The sequence below is a fragment of the Paroedura picta genome, chromosome 8 (assembly GCF_049243985.1).
Source record: "Paroedura picta isolate Pp20150507F chromosome 8, Ppicta_v3.0, whole genome shotgun sequence".
Classification (NCBI taxonomy): domain Eukaryota; kingdom Metazoa; phylum Chordata; class Lepidosauria; order Squamata; family Gekkonidae; genus Paroedura; species Paroedura picta.
Window position 1 is genome coordinate 18,788,774 of NC_135376.1, and position 25,993 is coordinate 18,814,766.

At 45.9% G+C, this 25,993-nt stretch overlaps 1 protein-coding gene across 2 annotated transcripts in view; it reads left to right on the top strand.

The window, feature by feature from the left end:
- Positions 1–17,849: 17,849 nt before the first annotated feature.
- Positions 17,850–25,993, top strand: part of KPNA4 (karyopherin subunit alpha 4) — a 32,874-nt gene continuing 24,730 nt past the window's right edge. The window contains exon 1 of one of the 2 annotated variants that reach the window (XM_077348535.1): positions 17,850–18,285. In XM_077348535.1, the coding sequence (XP_077204650.1) occupies positions 18,217–18,285 (69 nt within the window). In that variant the 5' untranslated portion in view covers positions 17,850–18,216. Of the gene's footprint in view, positions 18,286–18,773; positions 19,069–25,993 lie in introns of those variants that run through there. The other variant, XM_077348534.1, reaches the window with a different exon arrangement.

Below are 25,993 nucleotides of genomic sequence, written 5' to 3' on the forward strand. Positions count from 1 at the left end.
ACCTAGATTCGTTGCTATGGGTCGTTTTTTTTTTTTTTAAACCTTTCTTAAAGGGAAAGGGGCTGTTTGGGAGCATGCTAACGGCTGCCCATTGGCTGCTTGACGGCCAGGGGCGGGACGAGCTTGGCAATAGCGCTTCCTTTCTAGCGATTTCTGCCGAGACCGGAAGCCTGTGGGAAACGCTAAAAAACGCAACTGATTCCACTACAAAGGCAGGTATCCATAACGACGAATTCCACTATTTTAAATGGCGATTTTTCATTCCGCAAACAATTTGCAACAAAGATCCCCGTGCGAAAAGGCCCCATGTCTGCTCCTCTGAGGTAGTTGGAGGGAAAGAACTATCAAGGTTATCACAAAGGGAAGCCAATTTCAATATCCTGGTTAACACAGACGTTTGATTAGTTTTAATCACACTTAAAGCTATTGGGCATATCCACATAGCGTTATTGCATCAGTTTGGGCTCCGAACTGCTCGGCAACCTCCCTCAGAAAACACAACTGAGGAAAAAGATCAGAATTGAGGGACACGTGTAAGGAAAGAAACTGGGGTGGCAGCTGAAAAACTGCGAAGGGAGGGAAGATATGTGGAAGCTCAGTGCAGTTCTGCTGCTATCTGATCAACAGCTAAGAAAACACAGAACAAGGGTTCTTGTGCAGAGAAGCCCATTGTTGACAAGCAGACACAGTTAAAGGAGAAGGAGAAAGCAAGACAATTTTGTGCATATGAGGCAAGAAATGAGTGCAGGGTGTGTTGACCCTGCATCTTACCTTGGTTTAGGAGTCAGAGAGTTACACACACATTCCTTAATAGAACACAGGGCACAGGGACGAATGTTACTGCAATGTCACAGAACAAAAATACTGTAACAGTGTTCAAGCAGCACTGTGAGCAGAACCATCTTACAGGGGGCTTGCTGTTATAATAATGTGCTAAGGGCTAAGTGGGTGGAGAATGGGCGTGGCCTATCTGAGGCAGGGCCCAAAAGGGAAGCTGGCACGGATGCACCGCCAGTGGGGGGGGGAGTTCCATTCCCTTTGCGGGCCCAAGGGAAGCTGGCACAGACGGTGGGAATTTCCAAAGGGAAGCTAGCACGGCCACAGCGCTGGTGGGGGGGGGGGGCAGGAATTTCCCTTCCCTTTGGTTCGCACCCTCACAGGCCCTCCTGCCTGCCACCCCTTTCAAAGCCCATTTTTAAAATGGGCTTGGATACTAGTCTGTCAATATTTGTACAAAAAGGGTCTGCACCCAGTAAATCAAGATGGCCGTCAACAGATTCTATAAGACAGTAGAAAAAACTGTCTTTCTACTCATATCAGAAACCTGCCCCCACCCCACCCCATGGTTAAGGACAACAGGAGAAGAAGATCCAAGTAAACCGTTACTCTCTACTCTGTTTTTACATCCTGAAACTGGGGAACGTTATTTTAGAATTTTTTCATTTTTTAAAGGTACAAAATCCATTCTTGGCCGCAATAGACAGTTTCACTTCAGGGGTATCATCGGGCAGTGAAAAGATATGGCATCTTTTCCAAATATACTAAAGGTGCTGAATTTGGGAACAAATACTACCAAAATGAGAAAAAGGAGGATCTAACGCTTTCCCCAGACTCTTCCCTTAACGTGCTAAAGATAGACAGAGGGAACAATCCTATGCAGGTCTTCTCAGGAGTAAGTCTCATGTTAAAAAGTTCAGTGGGGCTTACTGCCAGGAACGTGTCCTTAGGACTGCAGCCTAACCCAGCCAAGGTTGGCAGAGAAATCTGACACTGGACAAGGCCAGAGACAACCAGTTTTGGAAGTTTTCTTAAATATATATATTTCTTTTAAAATACAGATCCTACTGAGTCCTAAAGCTCCAAACAATTTCCATCTGCATCCTGAGACCAGTTTCCACTCAGGTTCCTTGCACTGGGTTCGACGCTCTTGTGAAGTGAATGCCCCCCCCCCCCCCATTTCCAAACAGAATTATGGTGCTTTTGCGCACCTCCCAAAGTTTCTCTGGCTCTCTTCCTGATACTTTCCAGGCCTACTTTGCTCGGAAATTTTGAGAGAGATCACAGCAAATCTGAATTTTCCTGGTCCTACCCACACGGCAGCCATTTCTCCTACTCTTGTCCCTCTTTTTTAAAAAGGTGACAGCTGAATATCCTTATAACATTGTAATAATCTGATTCTCAGAACTGCTAGATTTCATTTTCTAAAGTAAGTCTCTAGCTCTTTTCATTGCAGAGATAGAAGGGGAAAGGCATATCTCTTTATCAAAAAAGGCAAGAGTCTTACTTTTTAAAACAACGAATGTGGAAAACTCAAAGAACCCCAAATACAAATTGTTATAACAATATTCAGTGAGGGGAGGGAGAGTGGCTAATGGACTGTATGGAACTATGGCAAAATCTGTAATTTGGAATCCTGTTGCCACTGTATTGTATTGGTAGCTGCAACAAAACCATGGAAACTACGTAAGTCTGTCCCCTGTTCTGCTTCTATAGTTCCCAGTTATATTATTCCTGCTGAAGAGGAAAGTGGGAGATGGGGGGAGTGGGGGTTAACTCTGAAGGAAGAGGTTGTGGACCAATCCTTTCTCATTAAGACTGCCAACTGGTCTGCAGGAACAAGTTCTGTTCTTTGAATAAAGACTAAATATGTGGAAACGGGCAGCTGAATTTAAAATCCCATCTAAGCCTATATTAAACCTTGGCCACCTCATGAGAAGGAAGGACTCCCTGGAGGAGAGCCTAATGCTGGGAGTGATTGAGGGCAATCAATTGAGGGCATGGGGTCATGATGGTTCGGACATGACTTCGTAACTAACAACAAGCCTTGGTGTGGTGGTTAAGAGTGGTAGCCTCTAAACTGGAGAGTTGGGCTGGATTCCCTGCTCCTCTACATGCAGCCAACTTTGGGCTTGTCACAGTCCTGTTAGAGCTGTTCTTACAGAGCAGTTTCTCTCAGATCTATCTCAGCCTCACCTACATCCATCGCAAGATGTCTGTTGTGGGGAGAGGAAGGGAAGGCGATTATAAGCACTACTCCTTCAGGTAGTGAAAACTGGCATATAAAAAACAATTCTTCTTCTCCAAACAGCGGGCAATCTCATCTAGGAATGCAGGATTCTCACCCACTTTATGTTGTGGCATCAAACCTTACACAATTAAAGCCAGGATGTTGGATGGGTGAAACTAAATTGTAACAGAATTAGGACAAACTAGGTAGAAAAAATGATTTGCAGATACATGTCTACTAAGCCATCAGGAGCTCCAGTTTGCCTCTTAATTCACACTAGATTCTATATTAACACATGTATTCATAAAACATCATGTATATGCAGGTCTGTTGATTTCACCCTCTGCTGAGTCCTCTCCTGTGGGACTATATCTGCATAAATGGTTCCCCTCCCCCCCCCATCTTCCCCCCAAACTGAGGCCTAAATCCCCAAGTGAACAAAGCAATTAAACACGGCTTAACTTCAGGTGGTTTTTCTTTCAAAGCTCAATTAGGAGCAATTGAACCCTTTCTAAAAATTCAAAAGAGGTGACTTCTAGTGAAAGCAATTTAAGGAGATTAAAATTTAGCTCCTATTTAAAAAAATAAACACATTTGTTTTCGTTTATCCGTGACAGTTCTTTGATCCCATTAATGAAAACTGGATTATAACTGGTTCGAGCTGATTATTGTGAATGGGCCTATCATTACATACTAGTAACAGTTATGTTTCCTTCATGAGCCATTCATTTGCCAGGGTACGGTCCCAAAATAGTTCTCTGCAGTTTGTGTGTGTGCGTGTGTGTGTGTGTGTGAGAGAGAGAGAGAAACAGAATCAAACAATGCAGTTCTGTGAATCTCTAAATTCTACCATGTAAAATGGCTTACCCCAAGGTAAAGAGTTCATAGGATTGCAAATTGTGAAAGGGTCTGAAGATTCTATGATTGTTGGCAAATTAAGCAAGAGACATTCAGAGGTACTTTGCCATTGCCTGACACCGTGTCATAACCCTGATATTCCTTGGAGTTCGCTTTTCCAAGTATCAGCCAGGGCTGACCCTGCTTAACTTCAAAGATCTGACTCAGTTGGGCTTGCCTGGGCCATCCAGATTGGGTAGCAGGTCAAAGGTTAACAGGCAGATAGCAGACACCAGATTTTTTGCAACTTCTCTCAAAAGTTGTGACCCAAGTTTCAGCTAGCTCAAGCTGTAAACTTTTCCAACACTGTGCACTTCCCATGATTTCTTATTCCGGAAAACTAAGGGCATTTCCACACATTGTTAAAAATAGCGTTACGCCAGCTGAATGGTATAACGCTAAATATAATCGCACCATCCAGCCTCTCCTTACCTTTTTGCTATCTCGCTCTTTTCTGCCGCCATTTCACATTTCTCCCCCACCACAGGTGCTGCTGGAAATGGTAGAAGAGAGCAACTCTCTTTACACATGACTCTCTTCTGCCTGTCAATCAAGCCAGGCAGCCAATCACCTTTCTCCATGATTTAAAGGTCCACTGATGCCCGCTAATTTTTTCTTAAATGCATATATTTAAACAACCGATTGCACCCCCCCCCACCCCCGTGGCAGTGAATTCTTCAAGTTAACTATACTTATAATGAGAAAATGTTGACCTTAGCAACATTAGTGGCTGCACATGTAGGGTTTTTTCTCCCCCACCCCACCCTGACAGTCTGTGCAGCTGCATGGGCACCCCTGCTGCTGCCCTCCCCCCTGCACACACACACACACACACACACCCCTGTGAGGGCTCCCTGCTACTGCCACTGCCCCCCATGCACACGTACACACGCTCCCGCGTGAGGGCTCGCCGCTGCCTCCCCCCCAGACATGCACACACAAACACACACATGCTCCCCAGTGAGGGCTCATTGCTGCCGCCTCCCCTCCCCTGCACACACACACTTTGAAGAGTTCCCTTGCTGCGGGTGGCCGAGGCGCCTGCCTGGGGGTCTGTCTTGCTGGCTGGCTCTTGCCATGAGGTTGCAGCTCCTTGGCCTGTCCCCCCCCCCGTGCCTCTCAGCTCTCCGCCTTCTCTAGGGGAAGAAGGAAAGGAGGAAGAAGAGAGTGTCCAGCTCCCCCATGTGATCCGACAGGGAGGCTTCTTTAAGGGAAATAACTGTAAAGGCAGGGGGGCAGGCAGGACGGGAGAAGAACTTTCTCTGGGGAGACGAGGGGGGAGAGGGCAGGAGCTTTAGAGAGGCTTTGTGCTATGTCGCCTGCAGGCTTGTCCACCTATTTGTTGCTCCAAGATATCAGACATTTTTAAAAAGACATTCCCATCTCCAGGAGAGGGGGTGGTGGAATCAAGGGTGGGATGAGGCAGGTGCTTTTTATGCATTTGAGCCTCCACAACTTCCCTCCACTGGTTGCCTGCTGGTTGCTGTCCATTAACTAGCACTACATAGGTTGGTGAATCCATTTTTGGGGATTCACCAACTAGCACTTTAAAATGGAGGATGTAGCCGGCCATTTACTGCCCAGACGCTGCATATTGGCGACGTCATATGGAGGCGCCAGAATATAATGACAACAAAAGGTAAAAGTATCTTGATATTTTTAAAGGGTGCAGAAATCCTTTAAAACTCACTAGTCCTACTTGGGGTTGTCCGCTTAGGGTTTGGAAAGGCCTGGAGATTTTAGGGGTGGAGCCTGAGGAGGGCTGGATTTGGGGAGGGGAGGGTCTTCCAGAGCAGTCATTTTCTCCAGTTGAATTGATCCCCACCAGCTAGAGCAGTGGTCCCCAACCTCCAGTCTGGGGACCAGTACCGGTCCGTACATCAGTCGGTACCAGGCCACAGCTCCTCCCCGTCTTCCTCCCTGGCTGCTGCCTTGGGGGCTGCCCTGCCACTCTGCTGCTGACTCACCTTTGGTGCTCTTCAGCGGCCACCATGGCTGGGACTCCCCCTCGGCGTGGCATTGCGCAGCTGCTGCTGGCAGCGCCCCCCAGTGGGCAGCAGGAAGTCAGTGGCACTGGTGGGAAAGCAAGTGGAGCAGGGGCTCATGCAGCAGTGGTGACCTCCCTCGGCAAAAGACTACCTCCTCCCTGAACCTCAGTAAAATTGTCAAGCGTTGATCGGTCCCCGGTGATAAAAAGGTTGGGGACCACTGAGCTAGAGATCAATTGTAACATCAGCAGATCTCTAGCCACTGTTGGCAAAATATAATGTAATATGTAGCTAAGTATTTCCTTAAGTGGCCACTTTTCTGACTGCCTTGATCCTATTCTCATTCAGGCACTGGATAATTATTTTGTATACCCAGACATTTGGCTGATAGTTTTATAAATTCTGTGCACTTGTCTTAATGCTTTCAATGTTTTTACTGACTACTTTGTGTTATCTTTATCACATCTTCTCTATTGCTCTTTTCATTCTGCTGTTATTTGATTTTAGCTACAGAATTAATGCTAGGATGCTAATAAATATATGCCCTGCCCTAGATAGGCCAGGCTAACCTCAGCTCTCAGAAGCTCAACAATATTGAATTTTGGTAGTATTTTGATGGGAAACCAAGAAATACGAGTTACATACTCTGAATCAAATCATCATCATCATAGAATCATAGAAGAGTTGGAAGGGACCTCATGGGTCATCTAGTCCAACCCCCTGCACTATGCAGGACACTCACACCCCAATCACTCCTCCACTGTAACCTGCCACCCCTTTACTCTGAATGTCTCTTGCTTTGAAAAACTTGCTGGATCACCAAGCTTGGATTGAATGCTGCTGGGGGCTTTAAGGGAATGGAATCTGTTATGGATTTCTTATTGTGGGGTTTTAAAATATTGTAACCCACCTTGAGCTGGTGAATAACTGGGAGTGGCGGGTAATAAAGTGAAAATAAAACAAAATAAAACAAAATAAATGTATAACAAAACTTTACACACACAAAATAACCCTAAAATATTTTCATAAGAAGCAGCAATTAAGATTCTGATGTATATTGTATATTTATCTTTAAAATATAGAAAGTGGAACATGGTCATAAAGCCCTACCCCTTTCTTAAGCTGGGGCAGGAGAAAGGCAAACATTCTTTTCTAAAATTGGGCATAAATGCCTGCTTTCGTTTTCATCTGACAGGAAAGCTATGGGCATTATAAAAGTAGGGAAAGCGAGGGTATGAATTTTCCTACAAAACAGGGTATGCGACTGTACACTTTCAGAAGAGAGCCATCTGGTGGTTCATTTAAAGCATTGCAATTACAGAGCAAGAGGGAAGGAGAAAATACTGAGAACTATGCAGAATACCTGTGCAGAAAAATAAGTTATGATACACATATTTATATGGGAAATTTCTTCTGAGCTTAAAGAAGCGCTCAACTCATACCATCAGAACCACACATTGGAAGGATCGTGTGGATTTCATGGAACTGGACCTACATAATGGCCCACCTTTTCCCACAATACAGAACCAAAGTGCCTTACATCAGGAGTTTCCAACCTGAGGCCTGCAGACCACATGTGGCTCCCCACCCCATTCTTTGCGGCCCTCCAACCTGCTTGTCTACACCCTCGGTAGTTAATAATTTTGATACATTTTGGTTTCAGATGTGGCCCTCTTTAGGCACTGGGCACGCTAATGCGGCCCCCATGTGCCAAAAGGTTGGGGACCCCTGCCTTACATCATACTCTTCTCCTTTCCTCCATTTATTTATAAACTTTTTTCTGCATTTCAAATATACATTTTAAACTGTTACCCCTGTATCTGACAAAATAATGTTATTGCTTTCTAAACACTTCTGACCACTGTGTTCTACAAACTACAGGCTTTGCCTTTTGTAATTTCAATGTCATTATGACCCCAAAATGTGCTGTGTGAAGTTTGAAAGGAGACGGAAAATTTCCAGAAAGTCTGAAGTTATAGGGCGAGGGGGGGGGAGAATGGGGGTGGATTGTTATGTAGACACCCTTACTTTCTTTAAAATTTAAGCTTATTTCATTGCATTAAAATTCATCTTGAAGAGGTTAGGTAACATATATTCAGGTCTGAAGCAACAGAACAAAGTTTGAGTCCAGCAAGGAAGTTTTATTCAAGGTATAAGTTTTCACTTGCATGTGCATTCTATTTCTTAAGATACCAAACTCTCAAACCCATTTATCAGAACTTTCCAATGTCACAAAAAAAATGCATGCTGTTTATACCAAGAACAATTCTTAAAGGAAAGCAAAAGAAGTTCTGTTTTTTTTTTTAATACCCTGCTTTTCACTACCTAGTTGAGGTAATAGTTCCCTGGTGAGACCTGGGGATTCCCTGGTTTTACAGCTCATCTCCAGGCAACACAGATCAGTTCCTCTGGACAAATCGGCTGCTTTGGAGGGTAGACTCCATTGTATTATAATCCACTGTATTATAACCCATCTTTAAACCGCCCGTGGCGCCGCGGGCGCCACGGACTATATAAAAGGCTAAGGGGTTCTAGGGCGGGATGTGTCCGTGATGAGGAAGGGTCCGAATTGGACCCTTCCTCTGGACAGACAATCGTAGGGACCAATCGGCAGGCGCGCAGCGCCTGCCGATTGGTCCCTACGATTGTCTGTCCAGAGGACCCCCCCGAGCCACAATCAAGGAAGCCGCTGGGATGCAGACAGGCGGGGAGACGAGCTGCGTCGGAGGCCACAGGGATGGTCGTCTGGCTGAGCGTGGCGCTGCTCGCTTCCCCGGGGACCCTCCGGCCTGGCTTCGGTGGGCGATCCTCTCCGCCCACAAAGCGCCTCCCGATCCGCCCCCCTCTGCGCTCCGTCATAGCCGTCCGCCCGCCGCCATTACCTCCAAGCCTTGCAAGGCTGCAGGTCGCCGCTGCCACTAACAATACATCGCCCCCCGGCCCAGGCAGCGAGCAACGGCCGGCGGGGGATGCTTCGGGACCGCCGCCGGCACTGATCCGACCCACCACGCAGCGCCAGCCGCCCAGCTCCCATGATGCCGGCTGAGGCTGCTCCCGACGCCCGCGCATGCGCTGCCTTGCAAGGCTTGGAGGTAATGGCGGCGGCCGGCGGGGGATGCTTCGGGACCGCCGCCGGCACTGATCCGACCCACCACGGAGCACCAGCCGCCCAGCTCCCATGATGCCGGATGAGGCTGCTCCCGAAGCCCGCGCACGCGCAGGACGCCCCGCTGCCGCCCATCACTATTCGCCCACCGGACCCGCCCACCGGCTGATGCTTCGGCCCACCCAGCGCCGCCGGCAGCGCACTCGACCATGCGGCCCAAGCTTCCCACCTCCAGCGCCGCTACATCCAGCCACTCACAATGTGCCCAGCCAGCTTCCCGGTAAGTGCCCAGCCAGCTTCCCAGCCGCAGCCCGTCCACTTCCTACTGCCCTCCAGCTTGCCCGCCGCTCGCACCCCAGGAAACCCCTCCCGGACTTCCAAAGCCCTGCCGCACAGCCCTGACGCCCTCATCGCGTGCCCTTCTAGCGCCCGCTGCATTTTGCCTGCAGCGGGCTTATTTTCTAGTTGTATAATAATCCATTATAATCTCCAGGTATTTTCCCAAACCAGAGCTCACAACTCTAGTCTCAAAGTAGTTTACAAACACCTTTCCCTTTCTCTCCCACACAGACTAGGTGTAAACTAGGTGGGGCTGACAGAGCTCTAACAGAACTACTCTGTGAGAACAGCGCTAAGAGACCTGTGACTGGTCCAAGGCCACCTAGCTGGCTGCATGCAGAGGAAATCCAGTTCTCTAGATTAGAGGCTGCTGCTCTTAACCCCTACACCAAGCTGTGTTTACAAGCATGGCTGGAGAAACAGCTAACCAAGCAGGAACACATGATCTCCTCTACAGCCTGAGGGTAGATGGAAGAGCAGCAGGCAGTGGTCCATTCAGGCTCCTATCCATGGGCTGGATTTAAAACATACAGCCTTACATAGCATGAGCCCAGATTACTGAGCCTAGGACTGGGGATTTTATGGGGTTTTATGTAATCTGACTTGAGTCCCACCAAGGAGGAAGGCGGACTATAAATTGGATGGATGAATGGATGGATGGATGGATGGTTGATTGGATAGATAGAGCTGCCTGGTACCTTTCTGTCTGTTGCCCTTTTCTTCTGTGTCACAGGTGTTATTTAGAACTGTAAGCCACCTTGGATGCAATGGCAGCAAACCCGTACATAAAGATGCCTGACACTTATGCCTAAAAAGGCATCATTACCATTATCATGTGCCAGGTAAATACTCAATAGTCATTTAAAGCTTCTGTTTTCCAGCAAGGCTTCTTGCTGTCCTCCTGTGTGTTTTAAAGCGGTGGTCCCCAACCACTGGGCTGTGGCTCCCTCTCCCCACCCCCACCCCCCCGCAGTAAGAAACTTCCCAGGCCGGCAAGCTTCTTACTGTGGGAGGGGGGGGGGAGAGGGAAGCAGGGCCGCGCATGCACAATGCGCATGCGCAGCCAGGCTGCGCACGCACACATGCGCCATGCGTGGCCAAAAGCACGTGTGTGTGGCACTTTCACGCATGCATGCATGCATGCGCTACACATGCGCGTTTCGGCCACGCATACGTGCATGCACGGCTGGGCAATCTCCCTCCGTGCTGCCGCCGGTCCCCAGCCTGAAAAGGGTTGGGGACTACTGTTTTAAAGCACCGGAAACATGCGAAATAGGAGCAGAACTACATGTGACGTGAAGACTTCGTAATCAGCGTCTTCCTTTTAAAAAAAATTACAGTGGTAGGAGGAGGAAATACAATGGTGGCAGGGAGAGGGGGAAAACACCCTCTCCCATGCCATTTCATAATTTATATTGCCACAGGGAGTTTCTGTTTGTCTCATTCATATACCTCAATGATTTTACCTGCTGGCCTAATGCCAACCCTGCATATGTAAGGGATTTAAACTGGGACAGCAACATGGAGGTGAAAGGGCTAAACTTCCCACACTATGCTTGGGGTAAGCTGCTGTTTACTGTGGAAGATCCACAGTCCCAGACTGTCCATGGCCAGAACGACAAACTGGCATCAAATCAAAACCAACTTTTGGCAACCTGTCAAGGAGTTGTCCAGGCACAAGAAGAGGAAAGATGGTTTTTGCCATTGCTGTCTTCTGCCCAGCAACCCAGGTCTTCCTTGCTGGTGCCTCTAACTGTGGCTGACCCTACTTAGCTTCTGAGCTTAGAATAGCTTGTGAAAGCCTAGGCTATTCAGGAGGCTCCACGTCATGCATCCCTACTCCCATATCCCAGAGATTTATTCAACAGCATACTTTCCATCTATCATCATTCTAGAACCAGACAGGATTCCAGCTCATTCACGAAACCTGAGTTCTTGCTGGTATAGGCCACGTGTGTAAGTGAACTCAGTGCAGAAGCACAGCAGATTTGTGACATGACTTCATCGATTATCAGCACCAAAGGCCACAATTGTGAGACCCTGTGCTCCCTTCCAGATGGGAGGGGGGAATTAGGAGTGGATACTGACATCTTCTGGAAAGTTCCATCAAGGGAGATTCCTGATTGGATCAGAGAAACCACCTAATGCCGGAGGGCAAAAGACTGTAATAAGGCTATAGGCCAGAGGGAAGCCATGCTGATTTTACACTTGTTGCATGCTAGTATGCTTGGATATGTTGAAGAAGAAGAAGAAGAAGAAGAAGAAGAGTTGGTTCTTATATGCCGCTTTTCCCTACCCGAAGGAGGCTCAAAGCAGCTTACAGTCACCTTCCCTTTCCTCTCCCCACAACAGACACCCTGTGGGGTGGGTGAGGCTGAGAGAGCCCTGATATCACTGCTCGGTCAGAACAGTTTTATCAGTGCCATGCTACATAATGATGGATTGTAACATACAGAACGCTTTAGGCTACAGCTTGAATTTTTATGCTGCAAAGTGGACTATATCAGTGGTCCCCAACCTTTTTATCACTGGGGACTGGTCAATGGTTGACAATTTTACTGAGGCCTGTGGGGGGGTAGTCTACCACCGCCGCTTGAGCCCCTGCTCCGCTTGCTTTCCTGCCGGCGCCGCTGACTCCTCACCACCCACTGGGGGGCGCTGCCAGCAGCAGCTGCGCGTTGCCATGCCAAGGGGGAGCCCCAACCATGGTGGCCACTGGAAAGCAACAAAGGTGAGCTGGCGGCAGAGCAGTCACTGAGGCAGCAGCCAGGGAGGAGGACGAGGAGGAGCCACAGCCTGGTACCGACTGATCCACGGACTGATTCCAGTTCCCGGACCGGTGGTTGGGGACCGCTGGACTATATATCAGGTACTTAAATGTATTTGACAGAGGTTAACTTATTTATTTCTCTGTTGCTAAACTAGAATGTACTGCACAGTGATATTCTTCTTTAAATCTTTCAATAAACCTTCATATATTTTTACAAAGATCTGATTTATTATTGTGCATTTAACCTCAAGGTCCCACAAGGCAGGGTGCTGCTCAGGCAAGAAGACTTGGTTACCCAGAGGGAACTGGTGATTTTACCAACCTATAGGGTGGCCTCTTCAGAAAGGTGGGATGAAATATATAATGCATCGATTTTCTGATTTCCGTTAACTACAGTTCAAGAGTACTTAATTATTAAAAATGAAGTTCCAAAGAACAGACCATGCCAAAACACACTGCAGATACTATGGGGAGACAAGGCATAACATATGGGAAAAGCCATAATGCTGAAAGGTACTTGTCACTTTGATCACTGCCATTGTGTAAAGGTACTTTCTCTGTAGAGCTCTCTTGTGTACACGATTCCCTAAGAAAAATATACTCGTGGAATTTACAGGATTGCTGGCACACGAGATAGAGGATGTGGGCAGGAATGTACAAAAGGGATATGTGGAGGGAGCGGGCGGGAACATGATGAGAAACAGTGTCCCATGCAGAGCTGGAGTTTGCAGGAGATGGAGTTTGCAATCTAAAGATGAAAAGGAAGAAGTGGAAGAAGTGGGAAGGCAAGGAGCACCAGCAAACAATTATGGAGTTCTGGGGGATACATTTCACCCACATTCATCATTAAGTAGAGTACTATTATAAGGCTGGAGGAGTTCCAGAAAAACATGCTCAATTCATCACCAAAACGATATGGGTTATTTTGCTGAAAGATAAAAGAACGCTCATAAATCCACACTATGGGCTCCTAGCTTGAAAAGAGACTTCTGAAACTAGGGCCAATTCAAAAGGAACATTTACAGAAACCCTTATTTTACAGGACTTTTGTCTTTGAGCAGCTCATCTTTCTAATGTGGAAATTACACGTACACAACAAACAGCTTGAGTACCAATTTTTCTCTGTCTAAATGTATGTTGCCAGCGGAAGACTAATCTTATCTGTGCTACGGCAGTCCGTTACCACGGGAATAACTTACTATTGTTTATATCACGTTCAAAACTAGCGATACAACCCTCACAGAAGAAGAAACCCTTATTAGCTTTATTTATAAAAAGCCCAAAGCAAGATGCTTATTAGCTTATTTTTTCAGGCAAAGCTGTATTCTGCCCTTCAGTGACATCCTGAAATACTACTAAAAGACATCAAGCCAAAGAAGATGAAAATACTGCACAACAGAGCATAAGTAGTAATTTTAGAAGGACCAAGCTGTGCAAGTCCCTGGGAGTACCATGAATAAGCCTCAACACTATCCCCCACCTCCTTTTAAAAGGCAGTTGCAAGTTCTGAATTCAGATTGAGACTGTTGGACATGGGGAGGTTTAAATCTCCTTCCTCCCCTCCATGGAGCTGCTATTTGCCCCACTGGGACAAACGTACACGTCATCTTGATCTTAGGATATGCATATTTGCCCAACTGGGCCAAATAGCAAATACACAAGGACACTTCAGCTAAGGGTAAATCCGTCTGTCTTTCTGTCTATATTTATCGGTCTACTTATATACCACCCCTCTCAGATTTATTGTCTCAGGGTGGTGAACAACAGAAAAAAAACATACATTTGATTAACAGTAAAAACAGACCAATGCACTATAAAACAAGAAATAGGCAGGAGTCGGGGCTGAGAAAAACCCTGGCTCTCGTCAAGGCCAGACATATTTCTTTAGGACCAGGAATCCTTAACTGATTAGTGTTTAGATCATAATGCTCTCTGGGCAGGAATGATTTAAGGATTGGTGGGGCCTGTAGCATCAGAGCTAATATAAGGATTCGTGAGGCCCTAGCAAATAGTTACCTGTACTATTTTGTTGTTTCATGTAAACCGCCCTGAGCCTTCGGGGAGGGCGGTAAATAAATACACAATAAACAAACAAACAAATAAACAAACAAACAAACAAATAAAGTACAATTTCAGCAGGAGCAGCCAGACTGGGTCAGAGGGGGCCCCCCCACTAGAAAGGGGTGTCACTCCGAGTGGCCTTAAAGAGGGGAAAGGGGGGAAGAAAGAGGCTAAGGCCCTGAACCATGGGGGAAGGCATTGTGCAGGGCCCCTGGAAGTGCGGGGCCCATAGCATGTGCTACATGGATAAACCAGCCCTGTCTCTAGGGTGCATACTCAGATACACAAGGCCCAGAACGCACTAAGGCCTTAAAGATTAAAACCAAAACCTTTGATCCTGTGGGCACTTTGGGAATTTTCACACAGGGTGGTGGATGTAACAACACACAATGCTCACTGCAGCCTGCCATGAACTTTCACCTTTCACTTCCCTAGACAACATTAGGCTGTAACTTGAGAGACGACAGTTCAGTGATTGGTATCATTGTCCCTAAAAATTTTGTTACATATTAAATTATAAAAATAGTATTTTCCCATTTAATATGCTAAATCCCGTTCTGGGATCACAAGAATAAATGAAAAGTAATTAGCTTCCCTTTGCCATTTCCTGATATAATACTTCTGAGTCTGTCCTCAAACTGACTTAAGCTCTACGTACTTTAAAAAATTCTGAAATGAAGCATTCTGGATTATTTCTTAATATAGCTATGTGTCTATGATCCTAATCTCCTTTACTGCTTGCAGAGGCACTTCTGCACGCAAAGTGAAGAGGGTCAGTAATGTCCCACTGCAGACTTCATATTGCCTCCTTTCCCCCCACTTCCAAATATCTGTCAAATCTGGGGGCAATATTTTGGAGAATATGGCCTCCAGCACTGTGAAGAGGAAAAATCTTTTCCCTGTGCCTGGCTTCACACCCCTAATATAGGAACCAAGACTATGGCTTCAATAAGTATCCATCATAATAAATGTTGTTTTTGTTTTAAAATCAGCTGTTTGAGCTCAGGCACTTCTCTTAGAGTCCCACTTTCAGTGTTAATGATCTTTAGTCTTGAGAATGATGGCACGGGAGGGGGGGCATTCATCTTTGTTTAAGATAAGTAAAAGGTAAAGGTATCCCCTGTGCAAGCACCGAGTCATGTCTGACCCTTGGGGTGACGCCCTCTAGCGTTTTCATGGCAGACTCAATACGGGGTGGTTTGCCAGTGCTTTCCCCAGATAAGTATTTCCTCAAATCCTTTATAAGTTTTTTTTTTAATTCAGTTTCAAGATTTTTAAAAATCTGGCAGCGATATTCTAAATTAATAAATGTACATGTGATACCTTTAAAAAGTGAAGCAGGAGAGGTGGGCAAGACTTATGGCTGACTGAGCTTAGGATGTATCGCACTGAATGTCTGTCATTCGAGATATGACACCTGGACAAAAGTGTATTTCTACAACAGGTCAAGAACCAGTTGTGACCTCTATTTATATATACCAGTTTTCACTTTTTTGGTGGTTGTGTTCTAGACACCTGCATCTCTATGTTGGCAAAAAAAGGAAGGGATTTGAGAACCAACGATAAAGTCCTGTTTGTGAGAGTAGAGAAAATACGCTTTCACTTAATTTCAGGGTTTTTTTTCTTTAGGTATGTTTGTCCTGTGATACCCTGGTGCTGTTCTGAATGTATTTCAGTGGTTCATCACAGAAGCAGATTAGGACAGGACATAAAATGCTGCATAGATTGCCCCTGTTAACCAGTGGCTTCGTTCCAGCAGAAATCACAAAACAAGCAGGTATGAATATATTCTAATTAAACAATATTCTATTAAATACAAAAAAGTAATTCTTAGAAGAACATTAGCATTAAAAACTTTAAAGGGAGTTAGACTTGGCATCTGACCTTAAATTGCAAAAGAATGCAATCTATTTTTGAAATTCTCTATCTGTAGAGATCTGATGCTCAAACCTGATTAGGCTGACCAGTTCTGAGCTAGAAATGAGGTCCCGTGCCCTGAAAAAAATGTCCTGAAACTGATACAGAATACAATACTACACGTAACATTAGCCCTCCAGTGTGTTATTGTAGTCTTGATACTTCCAGGAAAATAGCACATGAAACAGCAAAAGCAGGATGAAGCTACTACTGGTATTTCTGCATTCAGTTCAGCTAATACCTGGAACAAGAATACTTTTAGTATACACAAGAAAGCCTTTGACAAATGCATTTTCTTCTAATAAAACAGATGCACTTTCTTCTAGCAAATATTTACTACCTTTTCCATTACTGTGGTAAGGGATGAGGCTACTTCAGATGCCAAAATCTGCAACCCCATCAGAGCCAGCACTGGCTATATCACACCCAGTTGACCTAACTTGCCATTTTGCACCTAGATTGCCCTTAGTTGTGTTCATCAGTCCAACTAGCAGAAATGTTAACCAGTAGCTCTGCACCCATTACAGTAAACATAGATACAATCCGTTTACAGCGTACAGGTATTATTTGCACACTCGTTACTTCTCACATTCAACAAGTGAATACAATTTAAACCCAGCATTTATCACGGTGTCATTTGAGTTTCATTTTAGGGGCTATGATTCAGTGTTAGAGAACCCGTTTGCACCAGAAGGTTCAGTTCCTGGTGTCTTCAGCTAAAGGCAGGTGATGTGAAAGACCTCATCCTGAAATGGTGGAGAGCACCAATGAGGCAGAATATATTATACTGACCTTGATAGACCAATTGTCAGATTGTTTGTGTGTCCAAATTATGGTCTCATTTGTACATGCACAATGGGTGCACATTCACTTCTATATACACTGCCTGAGGACAATGTGGAAATGAGAGTTTGCAGATACATCAAATGACCCCCCACCCACCCACCCACCCACTCAAACACCCATGACAGGGCATAGTTAGGGTAAATACTTGGTCATTTGGGGGGGGATGGCGCCAGAGGGAGGATAAGGTTTGGGGTGGGACTTCACTGGGGCATGATGGAGACCCCACAGCAGCCATTTCCTGCAGCAAAACTGATCACTGTAATTGGACATTAGCTGTAATCAATTGACAATCTTACACAAAGCGCATTTCTCATTATGCACACCTTAAGTATTAACGTGGGCTGTCCCCGTAGGGTTGCCAGCTATGGGATGGGAAATACCTGGAGCCTTTGGAAATGGAATCAGGCTTGGGCATAATTTGGGTGGGGATGGACCACAACAGAGTATAACGCTATGGGGTTCACTCTCCAAAGCACCCATTTCCTTGCAGGGGAAGTGATCTCTGCCGCCTGGAGATGAGCTATAAAACCAGGGGACCCCAGGCCCCACCTGAAGACTGGCATCTCTACCCTTTCTCTCCCCCGAAAGAGCTGATGCCCACCCCTCAAATCTTTCCCGCACGATTTGTGCAAAAAGCGCCTGAGGCAACACTAACAGACAGTCGCGAGGGAGGGAAGGGGGGGGGCGGGGAAGACACCACGGCTGAGCAGAGCTCCCCCTATCGGCTGGGACGGAAACCCACCTCCCCCCCGCTCGGCCGCGCTCGCTCCCTCCCTCCTCAACCGCGTCCTTCTCTCCCGGCGCTTCCGCCTCTCCCCGCCCACGTCCTCCCAGCCAGCCAATCGGGATGCGCCGCTCGAAAGACGGAGGCGGCCCGGCGGGCGTGGCTGTTGCCCGTCCGTCTGAGAGCGAGGCTGCTGCCTCCTCCCCTGTCCCGTGCCCGTCCCTCCCCTCCCTCCTTCCCTCCCCCCACCGCTGCTGCTGCTGCTGCCTTCGCTACCGGCACATTCCGCCGCCCTGCCCAGGCCTCAGCCCGCGGGAGCGGCTCGGGCGGGCGAGAAAGGAGGCCGCGCGAGCAGCCAAGTCGGGCGCCGGGCAGGGCCGGGCTGCGGACGGAGAGCGGCTCGCCGGGGAGCCCGAGCGGCGTGCTGAGGAGACTGGAGCGGGCGAGGCCGAGAGGCGGAAGCAGCGCCGGGAAGGGGGGCCCGGCTGGGTCCGGCCTGGGTGAGGAGGAAGGAGGAGGAGGAGGAGGAGGAGAGGCCGCGCTCCCTGCCTGCCTCCCGCCATGGCCGACAACGAGAAGCTGGACAACCAACGGCTGAAGAACTTTAAGAACAAAGGCCGCGACCTGGAGGTAGCTCCTTCCGGGCTGGCTCCCCGCTCGGGGCTCAGGGAGGGGCCCGGCGAAGGGAAGGGAAGGAAGGAGGACAGGGCCGCCGCTGTGGCGTCTCTGCTAATCTCCCGCGGTGGTGGTGGCGGGGCGGGCCTGGCCTGCTGGGCCGAGCTGTGCGTGGGCGCCCTGCCGGTCGGCGAGGCCGGCTGCCCGGGGGTGGCGTCGGGTTCTTCCCGCGGCGCTGGGGCAGCGGAGGCCTAGGCCGCTGCCATTGCCGCCTTGGGGATCCCCGCTTCGGAAGAGGAGGAGGAGGAGGAGGTGTTGGGGGGGGAGGTCTCGGCCTGCCCTGGTTGGGAGGGAGAGGCATTTGGTGGGTGGAAGAAGCAAGGAAGGAAGGAAGGAAAGGGGGCGCCGCTGCCGGAGCGGATGGAGGCGCCCCTTCCTCCCCACCCACTCACTCACTCACTCACTCTCGCCTGCCTGCCATGGGAGCTGCCTGTCGGGTGACATGTGGATTTATTCCCCCCGACCACCACTCCCCGCATGCGTATTTTTTATTGGGCAAGGTGGCTGGGCCTGAGCGCCGTGTCGGCCCAGGAAGCCGGCCTTTCGCTTGGCCGCATTGTTAAATCTTCAGGGATGCTACGTAGTTGCAACTGATTAATCATACGGCCCCCGAAATAAACTGCTCTCCGTGCGCAGTCACTGGAAGAAATGTGCAATATCCGTGTGGTCATCCCTTGCTGGCTTTTTCAAAAACATACTTTAAAAAAAATAGCATTGACAGAAAGAGGTGAAGTAAAGGTGAGTGCATTCAACAGAGAAACGAAGTTTAGAATAAACGTTTTGTTATGAAATTTCATTTCTATGAGGAATATTAGCAAATTATGTTTGTCAGGCAACCAGATCATACTTTCCTTGAGGAAACAGTAAGGTTTACAAATTGCTTATCACAGTCTGATTTGTGACATAATCCGCTGCAGGCCATCCTGATATGCTGCTTCCCTCATTTGAACAAAGTCTTAGCAGTGTGGCATGTGTAGAATACTGGTTCAGCTTGCAGGAATTTAGAGTTCTGATTTTTTTTTCTGTGGCATATTACAATGATGGCCCAATTTCTTGACAAGCCTATGTCACAAGCCAAGCCTGTGAGAGAATGCCTGTGTGGTGTAGGAAGAATGAGTCTACTGGCTCCTCAGGAGGATGTTTGCTCCTAATCTATTGTCTTGGGGTGGGAGCAGCAGAAAATGTGCTTGCATTCTTGCCAGCATCTTATTTGACCTTTGAATACATTTATGACAACGGCGGATGCTAATCCACAAATACTGAAATAATTCTCTTTTCATTCTTACATTTTTATTCTGTTGAAGTTGTTTTTTTCAAATATGATTTTGAATTATTTGGTCAGATATTACCAGGGTTTTAATAATTATGTCGATTTACCAGGCCAAAAATCCCCCCATTCCAAGTTATACACTTTTTCTTAATTCAGAAAGTGATTTTTTGTGTCATATAAAGTTATGTTAGTTTTTTAGAGCCCTTTCCTGGTTAATTGCACTAATGTATGCGCTCATGCCTAAATTTTAAATCTCCATTGTGTAATGTCACTGTATTTTGGTTCAGGAATTTGTTCCTCACAGAGTTCAGAATGCAGTCCTGAAATGGACCGCCCTTCATGCAGGAGATACAGTTTGGAGCATTGTAGCAAATGGTAATAGCAGAAACATGATTCTTTCCCCTCTTTCCAGCCATACTTTCAATGTGAAATTCTGTATGCATAGATTAAGATGATAGTGAAGCATTATATAGTATATCAAGCTGGATGCTTTATGGCTCCAAGTTCTACTTTCCTGCCACCCCTGGAAGCAAGTTTGAAGCCAACACTTTTGGAGCACAGAGGATTTCCCAATATTAAGAGGATCTAATAATGGAAGGTGAAATGGAAATGATGGGAGAATGGAAATCGATCTTTCATGACTTAAAATTGGTAAAATAATGTGGCCTCTTGTGAATCAAATCAGGACTGGGGAGGGGAGTATTAACACACCTCCTGTCCTATTTTCCCTACATCAGATGGCCTTGTTTGCGCTGTTAGGGAAATATGAAGGCCTGCATATGCCTGTGAGTTTTCCTCAACAATGCTGAAAACTTGCAGATGGGACAAGAGAATTTGATGCCAAATCAGGAGCCTTGCAGCTGCTGTTTGCCAATTTAAAAATGCTCAGGAGATCAATTAACGGATTTCACAGTATCTTATTTGGTTGACCTTCAGTCATCCAAAATCTTGATGCCTTTGTAACCATTACTGGACTTGTGCACTCTTTGAATAGATAAGTTTATCCAAGACCTTTAAATTAGCAATATTTTAAAGTGTTAGTTTCAACTAAAATTTTATTAGAATTTTCAAAGGAGTTAGATGAAATATAACCTATTTGCCTATTTAAGGTGCTATCAGATTACTTGACAAAAATCTCATGTACCTTATAAAGAAAAATATGTATTATTTACATTCATTATTTACTTCATTATTTCCAGTGGAGATCCAAACAAGCTTTCAGCATCCTTCACCACTCTTCCATTTTCTCAACAACTCCTTTGCGAGGCAGGTTAGGGTAAGAGTTGCCCAAAGAGTTGCCCAAAGCAAGCTTCTATGACAAAGTGGGGATTTAGTTTTCGATCTTGCTCCAGCACTCTAACCATTATACTATGCTGGCTCTCAATCAAAGAAAAATTAAAGTATTTATTCTCACAGATACTGTTCTTGGCAAACATGTGATCCTTGTGATGGAATGTAGGAAAAAGTCTGAGAGAAAACATGGTATGTGTCAATAAATAGCACTTCATACTTCCTGTCCTTTTGAGAGCAAGTTGTCTAAAATTATTGCTTAGAGCATAGAAGTTGAATCCTATGCCTTCTTCCCAAGAGTGCCAAAAACCTTGTACCAATAGAGGCTCTGCTGAGGCAACACTCGGTGTTTTGACATTTCTATGGTACCAGTTTTGCGCAGCTCAGTCTACATTCCCCCCACCCACCAGCTTATAAGTGACTGCTGGGAGAAGGAAGAGACATGAAAGATCTGTGTCTGCCAGCATCTTCTGCTGGCACTGCATGGGACCCAGTCCAGTGTCTTAATCTATTAATTGTTACTTGGAAATTCTAATATGTATAACCTCCCTCTGTTGAAGTTAATAGGATAACCTGCGTGTGCAGCATTCTGCATCAGGAAAACAATTCATGTGAATAAACCAAAAGAAGAGTGTTCTGCCTTGTACTTAAGGATTACAGTAAAATGCTTTTTAATGAAAAAAATCACAGAACATATTTAAAACATAAGGTCAGTTTGAAGGTAAAGGAAAGATGCTTTGGGATTGAAAAATATAGTTATTTGGCAGCTGAGGGTGGGAAGGGGGCCTGGGGTAAAACGACTGTTCTATTTAAGTTATCAGGAAATCCTGCCTTTAGCTATATAAGTTGGTCTATCCCTGTGTCTCAAGAGCCTCTTGGGGCGCAGAGTGGTAAGTAGGCTTGTGCGATTTGGCTGCTTCGGCGGCCGTTCCCTCCAGTGCTTGCACAGGGGATACCTTTACCTTTATCCCTATGTCTAGTACTAGAGCTAGGACTGTTGTTCTTGGCTGCAGCTGGCCCACTCTACAGCCCTTTTTTTATTTACATGTGAAGGAAGAAGAGGGTAGAAGGCATGCCCTGGATATTTCATGACCCCTTTGACACTGCACATTGTAATGTGTGTCACAGTATAGTGACACACAGTAAAGTATCATGGAAGATACTGGATCTTGATTGTAATTGATTTTGTGCAGTGTTGCAAGAAATCCTGAAGAGTATCAGATTCTCTACTATTTTCATGGACATGCCTAAAGTTATTGTTACAATGGGCAGCCTTTTAGCTTGCTCGTGCATTTAGGTAGGCTTTGGAAAAGATTTGGGGTTAAACTTACTTATTCCTGGAGCATTGAGAGATCCTTCTATTAACCAGGTTTGTGGTATTTACTATGGAGTATATTAATTTTAAAGAGCTTGGTGATATGGATATCTTTGAAGTAGAATGTTAAATTTTAATTGTGTTTATTGAAAAGAAAGAAAGAAAACCTGGAGAAAGTGCCAAGTCATGCATTTTGGCAACAGAGTTGGGCATATTTCAGGATCTCTAGCAGTGTTATCTAGTAGTATACCAATAAACACTGGTATTAAAATAAAAATATAGGAAAATATTGAAGAGTTGGAAGTTTGCTTGATGGTTATATTGTATGCTGACGAGGCAACTCTCCCATTCAAAAATTTTAAATTATTTTATTTATGTTTGCACTTCTATCCTGCCACTTCCAGGCAATAGCTTGTGGCGGTCACAATTCCCCAACATTAAAACCCTGATTAAAAAACAAAACAAAAACAATATAACTTAGCCCCTGATGGCAGAAGGTCCCCCTTCCCCCCGGGTTCAACAGACCTTTGATGAAAATGCCTCTGGACAATCACAAGGGAGCCCTATATCCTGGTTAGCAGCAAGCGGCCTGGGATCTTCCTGGCTCTGGCCTCAACCAAAGGCCTGGTGGAAGAGTTCCATCTTGCAGGCCCTGCAGAACTGAGAAAGCTCTGTCAGGATTGTCAGCTCTCCCTGGAGCTCATTCCACCAGGTCAGGGCCAGGACTGAAAAAGTCCTGGCCCTGGTCGAAGCCAGTTGTACCTCAGGCCAGGAACCACAATCAGATTTGTACCTGCAGAGCACTCCAGGGGGGAGAAGGAGACAGGCAGTGTCACAAATATGTTGCCAGGCCGGATGTAGATGGCCTTAAAAGTTAACACCAAAACCTTCAACCTGATCCAAACGGCAACCTGCAACCAGTGCAAGTGCCTCAGCCCCAGCTGGATGTGAGCCCTTCAAGATATCACTGTGAGGGGCCCTAGCAGTTGCATTTTGCACCAGCTGCCGTTTCTGTGTCAGGGACAAGGGTAGGTCAGCGTAGGGCAATTTACAGAATTCAAATCTAGAGGTGACCATTCCATGGAAGACTGTGGCTAAGCAAGATGGTGACAGATTGAGCGCTAGTAGCTTTGCTTGGCACAAATGGAAAAACACCATGCATGCTACTTCCATGACCTGGACCTCCATGGAAAGGGAGGTATCCAGAATCACCCCCGGATTCCTGGAAATTAAGCAGGATTGGTTTGATTAGTTTTGGAGTAAAGACTACCAAGGATGTCCAGGTTTGTGACGCAGTGCCAGGCAGGGGCAAATCCTCTGAATGTCTCTTGTTTGAAAACCCTATGAGGTTGCTATAAGTCAGCTGTAACTTGATGATACTTTTCACCACCAATATAGGCTTTAGTGGATCATGGTCACATAGAACAGATGCAGCAATTGAGTAGTAATTCAGAGTCATTTTTAGTACCTTCCCACGTTGTGATTTTAAAAAATTTAAATGACAGTTAAATAATGGTCCTCAGTACATCATAATTTAGGATCTCCTGCTGTGGAGGCTCCTTGACCAGGAGCCTTCATTGGTTCCCTTAATATTTTGCAGCTGCAAGAATTGTTTGGATTCATTGTGCAGACAGACTGCCAATCATCTTGTCTTGGGCAGATTTTTATTTATTCACTGAGAAGCAAGGTGAATTACAAAATATTTTTTAAAAATAATTTGGACAATGCAAATGACACTGTTTTAAGGCATGATATGTCATAATGCAAAAAGTGGATTACAAAGGTAGAGGGCAATATGTGTTCTTTTAACTCTTGTGAGGATATGTTTTTCATAGATTGGATTGGATAGTACACCCATACCCTATCTTAGCAGCCCCCTCTGATCTTGAGACAGTTAAATCCCAAAATGATGATATCCGCATGCACTGATGTGGAGGGAGGGGGGCTGTATTGTGGAGGGGAAAGAATTTTTTTTCTCGCATCTGTCAGTGGAGCTGTGTTAATGAACAAAGGAAAGGGTGATTTTTTGCCCTCATTTTCCCTCCTCGGTGCATCTGCCTGACCTGCATGGGGAAAGTCCATGTAGGTCATAGGACTGCAACCTCAGGAATCCTTTCCCAGGGTTCAGTGGGACTGTTGGATTGAGGGGAGCTCAGGAAAAATCCCTGGACCTTATGGTCCCTGATTATGCAATCTAGCCCACTGCATGGTAGTATAAGTTTCTAATACAAGAGATTCAACCAAAACTAGTTAGTTTTAGTCTTTATATTGTTTTTCCTAAATTGTATTGAGCAAAGTATTTTGGGTGAAAAATTGGGAGTCTGTTAATGGTCTAAATACAGACAGACACTGAACAGTAAGTATTTTACATGTCTACAGGATTAAATGAGGTGTAGGTCTCAAAGTGTCCTGTTGTCTTTTCAAATTGTATTTAATTGACGTCTAAGCTGCTATTGCTTGCTCATTTTTTCCCTAGTATCTTAGGCAAACGAGTGGGCTGCAAAATCCTTATTTGTGCAATATTAACATTGACACCTTCAGGAAAACATGAATGGATGTGCCTAAAATGCTCGGTTGAAATTCTGATATATTTTTAAAGCATGCTGCCGCCATGCTTTAAAATGTTACATTCTAAGATATTGTCTGTAATGGGATAGCTCATTCTTCCTCACCAGTGTTTTGGGAAGGAGGGGTTGGGTTTTCTTGTGTGTGTTAGCTGGCCGTGCCCTTTGAGGCTAAAGCTAGCATGGACATGACAAAGCAGATTTGCAGTAACTTACAGATACCATGATACCAGATACTGGGTCATCGTACTCACTTTTCTTGTGGTTTTCTGTAAGTTAACATGAGACTGCTTAAGACCAAGAGGATGCTGTTCAAGGCAAATCACCCGGGGCTTTCTGCAAAATTCCCCAAATCAAGAAAAATACATCTTGCTCTCTTCCCATAACTGCTGTGTGGTGTTGGTTCTGTCTCTTGAACAAACTAATCGTGTTCAGTTTCAGCAGAAGCCCGGTGTTCTAACACCAGGAAATAAGCACAGCCACATCCAAAATGAAAATGAGAGAGATGATACTAAGCATCTTCCTCTTTGGCAGCTAAGGATCACTTTCAAGGGGAAAGAAAGGATTCCTGAAATTCTGGGTGGCTTTCCAAGCAGCAGGTCTTCTCCTGAGAGAACCTCCCAGACTGGCGCTCTTCACAGCAGGCTGGGCAGCTTCCCCAAGAGAGGTCTGACAAGGAAGCCACACAGCCATGTTGTATGTGAGGCTGAAGAGCTTCTCTTCCAGCAGCAGTCTACTGGTAAGAGTTTGAGAAAGATGACTGCTGTGTGTGAAATGATTAAAACCATTTTGCAAAAGGGTGCACGTCTTCACTTGATTGTGTTCTACTAACAGCTACCACACTAATAGTTTACACTATACTGATACCAGGGTAAAAGCCAGACTTTAGGCAAGCTGTTTTTTGCATGAATAGAGTTGATTAGATATTAAGAATTTACAGATGTAGAACAGTTATTTTAATGCAAAAAATAGGAATGCAGATCTACTGCTGTTTCTCTATGTATATGCCCACTTCATATACATCCTCCCCTCCTTCCAGTCTTTATTGAGCCAATCATCATAGTGCCTGTATCACAGTTACTGTGTGTGCACGTGTGATATGCATCTGCTTCTTCATAGGTTTTCAGGTTTGCTGAATAAGTGATCTGGCCCCTCGTGTACCAGTCGTTTGCCATTGTTGAGTTCTTGCACGTCTAACCAAGAAAATCTTTCGATTGGCAGTTC